The sequence below is a fragment of the Acanthochromis polyacanthus genome, chromosome 13 (genome assembly GCF_021347895.1).
Source record: "Acanthochromis polyacanthus isolate Apoly-LR-REF ecotype Palm Island chromosome 13, KAUST_Apoly_ChrSc, whole genome shotgun sequence".
NCBI lineage: Eukaryota > Metazoa > Chordata > Actinopteri > Pomacentridae > Acanthochromis > Acanthochromis polyacanthus.
In genome coordinates, this window is record NC_067125.1 from 36,594,387 (window position 1) to 36,605,561 (window position 11,175).

Sequence of the window (11,175 nt, forward strand, 5' to 3'; positions counted from 1 at the left end):
CTACTGATACCAAAATGTAGGCAGTCTGGAAGAAAACAAGCTGTAATGGAAAAGAGAGTGACAACTAGGAGTTTCTGTGGAAAGGAGAAATAAATACTTCTTGCTAACACTATGAAACTAGAAAATCCCCTTCAGATTATTTTATCAAATGTTTTAAAGCATTTCCTCTTTTCACATCGTCCTCTTTCGCTTTCCCCTACCGCTGACCTCAGGTATGCATTCTTGCTGATAGAAAAATACCCTTCATTCACATCTGCCGCTGATGTTTACTCAACACATCAACAGATCGGCACCAGACTTCCTTCACAGGCTTTTTTTTTCATAAACATAAAAAGACCCTTCAATACTGCACAGACACAGAGTTCAGTGTTCTGGGTAAAGTACTGCCTGGCACAGAGCTCCCAACATGTAAATCAGCTCACTTCATAACCATGTTTGTACTTTTCTGGGTAATGATTGCAGCACTTTTTCTTGCTCTGAGTGTAACTGAAAGTTATCAGAGGAATTTTACACAGAGGAAGAAAAATGATGACGAGAAGCAACTGAGAGGCTCTGCTATGATTACACCAGTCACACTTATTTACACATATACATTTGCACTGGCTGCACTATTAAAATACTCATATCATTGTGGAATTGAAGAAGGAAGTCAAGACTAAATTGTGAAACAGACAATGTGATTGTCTGCCCACAAAGTTTCAATTACCCTTAAACATGGGGTTTTCTTTTGTGTGGCTGTGGTTCATGGGGGTTAACATATGCATCATGTCTGTTCCATTACAGTCCAGTGAGTATCTCCACCCCTGAATACCGTACTTCCTGCATGCACGTGTGCAAAGCCAAACCTCCCTCCTCCTACGTGTGTCTTCCCCTTTTTTGTACTTTGTCTCATCTACTCTACACACTCCTTGCTGACATTTCAGCTGTGGCTGTCAACGGGAACCTATCTCACCCAGAACAAAAAAAATTAGACAACACACAGAGAGAAAACAACCTTGCAGTCAGGAGTTGTCGTGTTGGTTGATAATTGTCTAGTTTACTGATCATTTGGGACCACGTGGGACTATAGAGTCTTGGCAGCATGTCAACAACTATGAAGAGTCTCTTCTAAAGCTCTTTCTGTGACCTCCCTGGACTAAAGTCTACTAAACCTGAAGCAGCTCTGGAATGTGTCTGAAACTCTTCACCTGCACTGGACAGCTTTCTTTTACAAACAAGAGATACATCTTTCCAAAAACGACAGGTGAGGTGATTATTGATTATACTTTAGACTGTAAGGCGTCTGGAATTTGTATATGATCCAAAGTATTCTGAAATAATGTTTTGCTGTTAAAAGCATTCATTCATTTTGAAACCTTACTTTATTTGCTTGGTTTCTTTTCATCCCCAACTGAGTGCTGTCAAGGGAAAGACAGCGTGCTTGAGGCTGTATGAGTCAGCGTTGCACAAATAATTACACTACAGATGTTGAATCTCTGCAGGGTTGAATGTTTTCCGAGGTCCTCCCAGCAGTGGTCACCACAGCAAACTGGAAAATGCAACAGCTGAAGCAATTTTAGAAATTCATAGGCATATGCAGTCAGACTCTGACATTTTAGAAATGTTGCTTTTGGTATTAGGGAGGCAGGCTATAAAACATGAAATGAAAGCATATTTCCATTTTGTTTGGATTTGAACTGTGGCATTCCCCTTCTGAGAGAAAAGGCTGAAGTTTTGCTCTTTTAAAAGGCTCACTGGTGAAAAGACTTCATAATAACAACAAGGTTTAGGGCAGCTTATAATATTAACAAACACATAGTTGGCTCAGATGCACAAGAGAACAAACTGAACCTTGGAGCAGCTGTGGAAAACAAGGCCTGTATATTCGGATTTTGTGATAGTAGAAAACACTTTACCTGTTAAGTATGCATGAAATGACAGAAAGCAGAAAAAGATACAGATAAGCCAGATATTAGTAAGAGGGGATTACCATTTAATGGTTACTCACAGCATCCAGACTGATGACTAAAAATGAACATCTTCAAAAATATTTACGGGCAAAAACTTTCCAATATTACAGTCACCATTTCCCAGTTCACATTTTTAAAACTTTTTATATGAATAATCCATTAAATCAAACTGATTTCAAACACACCTGCGGACATGCACGCGCACACATGTACTGGCACACATTATCATCGGCTAAAGACAGTCTGACTCTAAATGGCCTCTCAGTTATTGAATTTCCAGACGTTAATGGCATTAGATGCTTCCTGAGCCCATGAACACACCAGGGACAAGCCTAAGAGACAGAACAAAACAAAACCGAGAGGAAACAAATATCAGAAATTGCCACAGAGATACAAAGCCAAGTTTTGATTTCCTATTGCTGAAATCTCAAAGAAAGGCAGGGAACTGGAAGAATAAAATGGCTTCATGACAATGTATTTAAATACTTCTGCTTTGATCCAAAAAAAAAAAAAAAAATCAGGCCTGTGTTGTCTGTGGAATGATTCATAGGATCTACATTTAGGAGAGACTGTTGACTAATTTTTCCTAGTGTCAGATGACCTTTAACTATGTGGGCAGTGTTTTTTGGCTTTTATGTGCCATTTTAGCAGGAGATACTTTGAGGATGAAGCAACACAGATTATTTTGTAAGATGCATCTGGCTAACAGGATAACATCTCACCCACAAATCTGTGATGGACCAAGTCTGATGATGCATCTACTCAGTCAATCAGGGAGGGAAGTAATTGATAATTCATACAGTGCATGAAGTTCCCATTTGTCATTTTTGAAACATAGTAAACATCTACATCTGTCTCGTCTTGTAGACTCAAGTTCTGCTGGTGGCTGTTACATTAAATTAAAATTAGACATCAAATGAAACTGTCTGCCTGTTTCTGGAAGGATATCATTAAAAATAACGATAACTGTTGGTTGGTTTGCACTCGCAGAATCACAAATTCTTATAGTGCTGATGAATTAAACTTCAGTTGGATTAAGCACCGGTTACTGTAAAATGCAAATGCTCACTTTGCCAGTCTAGTCAGCGCTTCCCCTGCCTGCCACTCAGATTTAGATCATGCAGGGCAAAGTGCAACAATTTATAGACAATCTAACAAAAAGCAGCATTAACATGAAATAATGGCTCGGGGGTTGGGGGCCGAGGTTTCTACATCAAATTCACTTGATAGAGGCATTAGTTCCTTAATGCTCTCAGCTCCCATAAAGCCAGTGCATTTATGACAAAAATGCATGACATACTTTCTCCATACAGAGCAGCTGAGGCAGTAAAGAGGGTATTTTGGCACTCGGAGTTTCCATTGAACCATAGGTGCAAACTGTTATCATCAAGGATCATGACGCAGCCTGTATCTTCTCCATTTGGTGGCGAGGGGGGGGCAATGACTCTGTCTGAGCGCCGTATACTGTAGAGCCAAACTGTCTCACATTCAGGGCAACCAGATGATTTCATCTCTTGAAGTCATTGAACCATGAAATAAAATAGGGGATATAAAGTGTTCAAGCTGTATTATGAATTTTGAGGTATATGAGTAAAGTTGTGTCACAATCTGTTACTACAAACCTCTCTTTTTGTTCCTGCAGGTGAATTTCTAACCAGCAAAGTGACAGAAAATCTAAAAGGAAAATGAACAGCACAGGCAACTTCACAGAGTGTGTTGAAATTAACGCAAGTGCCGTCAGTGACCTCTTGATGTCTGTTTACATCTTGGTTTTTATTCTCGGTTTGATCTTCAATGTGCTGACCCTGGGCCCCATAATTCAACAAGTGAGGCGGAAAAACATTCTGGGAATCTACCTGCTCAGCCTGTCTGTCTCTGACATGCTTTTCCTCTTCACTCTGCCCCTTTGGATCAATTATTACCGGCAGGACCACCATTGGCGGCTGGGTGTTGGGTCCTGCAGTGTAGCTGGTTTTTTCTACTACTCCAACATGTATATCAGCATCTTCCTGCTCTGCTGTATCTCCGTGGACCGCTGCCTGGTTGTCAGTTTCCCACTGCACTTCAAGACCAAGCGCACACCTCGCTACGCTTGGGTGCAATGTGCCATTGTTTATGCTGTAGTGGTGGTGCTGCACATCTTGGTGCTGTACTATGACAATCTCACAGATGCCCATGATGACAAGAAAAACAATGACCGTTGTTATGAGACTTTCCCCATGGAGCGGAACATCGCCATGTTTAATATGATCAGAGTGGGTATCGGCTTCTTCCTACCACTGCTAGTGTTGACGGTGAGCTACTGGAGGGTGCTTGCCACTGTGGGCCAAAGCCCTGGCCTGAGCGCTCAGGCTAAGAAGAAGGTCCGTCTACTCTCCTACGGGGTGATTGGGATCTTCTCAGTTTGCTTCGCTCCATATCACGTTCTCTTGCTTATCCGTTCACTAGTCTACTACTACTACAACAACGAGAAGGAACCAACTCCTCAAGGACCTTACTGCCAGTTTGAACAAAGCACGCACTTCTTCTTCTCATGCACGCTGGCGCTCTCCAGTCTGAACTGTGTGGTGGACCCAGTGCTGTATGTGCTGGTCAGTAACATAGTCCAGGAGAAAGTGAAACTGTGCTGGAGAAAGCAAAGACAGATAAGGACGGAGGACTATGCTCTAACTGCAGACAACAGAGGAAAGCCTAGTTCCAATTTAATATAGAAACATGAGTTGTATTTATGTGCATGTTCTTATGTGTCTTTGCATGCATATACATTATTACGCATAATGATAGTGCTTTTTCAACACCAATCTTCATCTCCAAAGTTAACCAGTCAGTGGAAGGGTTATTATACTCCATAATCAAGCCTTTGTGTCTTCCTTCCTGTCTATACAATAATAGCATGATTGGGTGACCCTGACATAGTGAAATGTGCATTAACTCTAAAGCATGCTACAGAAAGCTTTTATTAGCATGCTTGCCTGTCTTCAGTGTGAGAATGTCAGTGAAAGAGGTGAAACAGTGGTGAACAGGAAGCCAAGTTAACAAGTGGTTTGAACAGATGCTCTGGTTGTAGGTGGTGTTTAAATAACAGGAAATCTGCGATGGTCACATTTTGCATGTGACACTTAGAGTGAGAGGAGGGCTTAAGACATGATAAGCCTGTGCATCCAAATACCTGGCTGTTACCTTAACACATAAAGGCGATTAATTGTGAAGTCAACACAGCTGTGTGATGCATATCTGGCAGGTACACGAAGAGAACAACCAGGAGGCCTGTGTATATGTGTGTGTGTGTGTGTGTGTGTGTGTGTGTGTGTGTGTGTGTGTGTGTGTGTGTGTGTGTGTGTGTGTGTGTGTGTGTGTGTGTGTGTGTGTGAGAGAGAGAGAGAGAGAGAGAGAGAGAGAGAAAGGATTAACATATTCTGATATTGTAAATACATGCAAACGCTCTGTAAATCTACTGTACAGACATGAAAAGAAAGAAAGAAAGAAAGAAAGGATGGAGACAGTGAACCAACATCAGTATTTACTCTATTATTCCTCAATAGAGCTCTTTGCAGTGCTCATCGATATATCACCAGCTGTGTACTTGTCCTGAAGCTATCCAGTATGGACCCTGAGGTTGTCCTGGCTTGTACAACCACCTCTCTTTTTTCCCCCAACGTCTATACTGCCCAGTCTCGAAATCGAGTCTCTTAACTCTCTACATAACTAAAGTACTTGAGTGTTACATGTAATGCGCTTTAATGGAAATGTACTTGCTGCCTGTGCTATGTCCACTGGCAACATTTGTTTTTCCAGAACATGATGAGCAAATGTGGCAGGGAAACAAGTGAAATGTACTGGGAGTTTTGCCGATATGTTTGGTATGAAAACATTGTGACTTTGCAGATACTTCATTAAAATTTTCCCTTTTTAAATTAATACACATCCAGTGCTGTTACTTTCTCTTAAAACATATTCACTTTTGCATGCTTGAATATGATCTTTTAGGAGACAATATAGGAAACAAACTACTTTATGCATTTTTGAATACCTAGAGGATGGGACTGTTGATTTTTGGTTGTATTTTTTAAAACAAAACCAACGTACTGATTTTACCTACAAGTATCTGTCTGCGTAGTCAAAGTCTCATATAGCTTCTTTCTCCGTGCTGCAGGCCTATCCTGCAAGCTAAACCCTATTAAAATAACATCAGTGCAATACAATTACCATTATGATGGCAATCAACCCCCCATATACATCACATCCGGTTGGAATTACTCACTGAAGGATAATTTGTGTTCCCTGGCAGAGAATAATCCATATATATCCTGTCTTATCTGCAGCACCAACCTGCTTCAGGAAATTACTTTAAAAAAAATGAAAGTACATATTTTTGAACTTTCAAGATTAATGTCCAGGAACAAATTAGTGGTAAGCAGTTTAGGGAATTTGGAAAGCAGTGAGAAATGAACTGAAGCGTTGAAGGTTTTGGTGCTTTCATGGGATCTGTTGACATGAAGAAAAATAATAAGATAATAAAATAATGCCAACTTTCAAAGGAAAATCTCAACTTGTAAAAAATCTCATCTGCCCCATCACATTCAGGACTTTCTCCAAATCAAGAGATTGCTCTATAAAACAAAGACACAGATGAAAAAGGAAGAAAGAAAAAAGTACAAAACATTTCAAAAAAGATGTCCTCTCCACACTTTGTTATTTCATTGCAATACTCTTAAAAGTCAAAGTCTGAGGCAATTTGGAAAAGCACTACTTGAAAAATGATTTCAGTCCATATTTGAAATGTTAAAATGCAGTCAAGTTTGAAGAAATGGAAGCTGCAGTCCATCATCCCGTGGCATTAGGCCCAAGACATTGCAGATCCATTTTCTATCGACTCAGCTTTTAATGAGCTAACTCGAGCTGCAACTGGACTCCCTGGAAAATCAATGAGGTTTTATTGATCAGCTGTTATGACTCATTGCCTCATAACATAGGCTTGCTCCAAATGTATTATGTAGACAAGCTATTCTTAGACGTTATTTTTAACTCTCAGTCGAGTGTTGTGACACACACAAAACAGCACTCAGTAGAAAGCAATCTTTCAGTTCCACCACCATAATGTGCAATCACTGCTAATTATTTAATATTCCATTGAACTGCTGCTTTCCTGCCGCTCATTGTGTCTTTAATGAAAAAGTAAATCCTCATAATCAAACTCAATTTGTCCAAGACTTCAATTTTTCCAAAAGCCACAAACCCAAAGTGGTTTGCCATTAGATTTAATAATTTATCTGCAACAATACTAACAAGATATTTAATTTTGTTTCGTGATTTTATCTGTTACTACACATATACAGGCTGCCACAGTCAAATTAAAGCACATTACTGATGAATAAATACGTGTACAGAACATGTGTTTCATCCTTAAGATACATTTAAGGCATCCAGTATTTCACAAATAATTTGCAACAGTATAGAATATATGTGATCTACTCTCTTGAAGAGATCTCAAATAACAGAAAATTATATAGTTTGATTCAAAAGTCTAAGATCACAATGAAAATATTCAATATTTCCATGTAAACCTGGAAATAATAAGATTCAAGAACATTTTATAACACAAGAAATTCTGACATGTAAAATGAAGAGGACATAATCATTTTCTGCACGATTTCAAGGTCAGAAGTCAAATTCAAGCAAATTAGTGGCACTGATCTTGTTAACTCTGCACAAAAGGTCAGGTTTGCTTAAATTGTATTCCGTCTATTGAATCAGCATTGAGATAACACTCAGATGGATTGAATCTATTCATCAAAGGTTGGTTGCAGCCATTGTTCACCTGTTAAATATATGGCCATGACTCGAGTTTCCAGCAGAATATCGCTCAGTGAGTGGCATTGTGATGGTGGGAAACATGACATCAGAACTAAATAAAAGTGTCAGAAGTTACATTGTTACTCTGAGCAAAAAGCAACTTAATTGCCATCAAATCATGACTGACTGAACGTTTCTGAGGGTTCTGACTGCTCTAAAATGCTTTGAGGAAAGTGAATCAATTGTACCTAATGCAGGATGAGGGAGACTAAAAGTGACCACACCATCAAAGATCAATACAATATAAGCTTTGCTTGCGGCAAGTTAGAAAACAAACTCATCAAAAATACAAAATTTTCTGAATAAAGAACTGAAGACTCCAAGCAGCAAAAGTACTGTTAGAAGAAGGTTGTCTAGCATTGGTCTCAGAGGATAAGTAGCCATCTCTAGAGCACTTCTCAGGAAGGGGAAATAAGGTCAAACACCACAATGTCAGAGTGGAAAAGTGTCTTATAAACTCATGAATCCTAGTTTGAAATTAGTAGCAGCAACAGAAGGGTGTATGAAAGGAGACAGTGTGTAAAGTCACAGGGGAAACATGGTGAGAATATTCAATTTTGGGGTGTTTTGCCTCCATCCTAATGAAGGAGAAGTAGCGCTCCTGTCTTCAGAGACATGCTCCATCCTCTGTTTTGCATCTTTGTAGAAAATGACTCATGCTGCAGCAGGACAATGAGCCCAAACACACCTCAAAGCTCTGAAAACTACTTGAAAACCAAAGACAACTGAGAAGCACTGCCTGTCACGGATTTTCCTCCACCAGTCACGGCCACCTCAATCCCACTGAATATTTATGAGGGCATTTGAAGACGGAAGAAGCCCATGTTGTCAGCTCATGATGGGACAACAGGTGTCATCAGATTTTTGTACAAATCTGTGAAGACCACATCAGCTCAAGTTTGTGCAATCATTGAAGCAAAAGGGGGGCTCACCAAATACCAATATATTCTGAAATTCATGTACATTTTTCATAAATTTAACTTATCACTCAAATTGTGGCAAACAACAACAACAAAAAATCATCAGAGCTTCAGTAGAAAACATTTGAGCTTGTCGTTCTGGTTCTTAAAGAAGTTTCACCTCTGATCCAAAAGGCTTCTTCAGTTCTGACTGATGTGGAGTCTGAGAGGTGTGTAATCAATCCCAAACCCTACAGGCCCTTTAACAACCCAGGACTCACATGCCAGGTGCAAATGGGAATCTATCACCTGTCCATCTGTGTCCTCTGTCCAGAATATGACAAAACAGATGGTTTGAGAGAGGAGTGAAGAAAGTCATCTATTTTAAACTGGAGCAGTCATCTTTGAGCAGAAGAGGGGGGTCTATGACACCAATTATCACCTACTTATAATTCAGCCTTGATTGTTTCTTCCCTGAAATTTTGCCACATTTAACACCTTGAATCATCCCTGCCATAAAAAAAATCTCAACCATTCACAAGTGTGTTTTGCACCTTTAAGGCATAGGTTTGGGGATGATAATATACAGTATATTGCCAAAAGTATTCGCTCACCTGCCTTGACTCACATATGAACGTAAGTGGCATCCCATTCCTAATCCATAGGGTTCAATATGATGTCGGTCCACCCTTTGCAGCTATAACAGCTTCAACTCTTCTGGGAAGTCTGTCCACAAGGTTTAGAGTGTGTTTATAGGAATTTTTGACCATTCTTCCAGAAGTGCATTTGTGAGGTCACACACTGATGTTGGACAGAAGGCCAGGCTCTCAGTCTCCGCTCTAATTCATCCCGAAGGTGTTCTGTCGGGCTGAGGTCAGGATTCTGTGCAGGCCAGTCAAGTTCATCCACACCAGACTCTGTCATCCATGTCTTTATGGACCTTGCTTTGTGCACTGGTGCACCGTCATGTTGGAAGAGGAAGGGGCCAGCTCCAAACTGTTCCCACGAAGTTGGGAGCATGGAATTGTCCAAAATGTCTCGGTATGCTGAAGCATTCAGAGTTCCTTTCACTGGAACTAAGGAGCCAAGTCCAGCTCCTGAAAAACAAGCCCACACCAAAATCCCCCCTCCACCAAACTTTACATTTGGGACAATGCAGTCCCACAAGTATCGTTCTCCTGGCAACCGCCAAACCCAGACTGGTCCATCAGATTGCCAGATGGAGAAGCGTGATTCGTCACTCCAGAGAAGGCGTCTCCACTGCTCTAGAGTCCAGTGGCGGCGTGCTTTACACCACTGCATCCGATGCTTTGCGTTGCACTTGGTGATGTATGACTTGCTCAGCCATGGAAACCCGTTCCATGAAGCTCTCTGCTGAAGCACTGTTCTTGAGCTAATCTAAAGGCCACATGAAGTTTGAAGGTGTGTAGCCACTGACTCTGCAGAAATTTGGTGACCTCTTCGCACTATGCGCCTCAGCATCCCCTGACCCCACTCTGTCAGTTTATGTGGCCGACCACTTGGTGGCTGAGTTGCTGTCATTCCCACACACTTCCACTTTCTTATAATACAGCTGACAGTTGACTGTGGAATATTTAGGAGCGAGGAAATGACACGACTGGATTTTTTGCACAGGTGGCATCCTATCACAGTTCCACGCTGGAATTCACTGAGCTCCTGAGAGCGACCCATTCATTCACAAATGTTTGTAAAAGCAGTCTGCATGCCTAGGTGCTTAATTTTACATACCTGTGGCCATGGAAGTGATTGGAACACCTGATTGTGATTATTTGGATGGGTGAGCAAATACTTTTGGCAATATAGTGTATTTCTGGAACTCCTGAAATGTCTTCGACAACCAAAGAGAGAAGTCCAGTTGTGTTCTACTGAAGGTCTTAAAATGACCATGAACCAGATGACTGAGAATCTACTCAGACAGATGAAAAATTTTGTCCTATATTCAAAATTAATTCAAAACAGAAGTCTTATCACTTGTGGTCTCAGGCTTTTGGACTCCAGTGTAACTAAATTTGAGCCTTTTTGGACTACTATGCCTTGTTTGCCTGTCTATGATTGAGAATACAATCAAGTGAACATGCACTGATCAGACACAACATTGAAACCACCTGCCTCATATTGTACAGATCTCCCTGGTGCTGCCAAAACATCTGTGACCCACTGTACACTGGTCAAGGATCCTTTGGTCCCTGGGTTGGACTTGGTCATTGATGGAGACTGTATAATTAATTTGCTTTTATGTTTTTTTTAATTTGACATCTTTGTACTTCTCTTCTTGGACATACTAATTTGCCTCAGTGCCAGTTTAATGCTGCTTTCAGTCATTTAAATGTCCAAACACTACACTGCAAGAACAACCCTGAAACACTTATGCCCACACATACATGCATACACACACTTCTACGAGGATGTAATGACTATTTCAGTGCAAAAGTTGAAAAAATAAAGACACAAAA

General features: G+C 40.6%; 1 protein-coding gene across 1 annotated transcript; it reads left to right on the plus strand.

The window, feature by feature from the left end:
- The first annotated feature begins 915 nt into the window (after nt 1-915).
- On the plus strand, nt 916-5,867 carry gpr184 (G protein-coupled receptor 184). The gene is made up of 2 exons (XM_022196107.2): nt 916-1,243; nt 3,592-5,867. Exon 2 carries the CDS (start codon nt 3,635-3,637, stop codon nt 4,658-4,660), a length of 1,026 nt encoding a protein of 341 aa, XP_022051799.1. The 5' UTR covers nt 916-1,243; nt 3,592-3,634; the 3' UTR covers nt 4,661-5,867.
- The last annotated feature ends 5,308 nt before the right edge of the window (nt 5,868-11,175 follow it).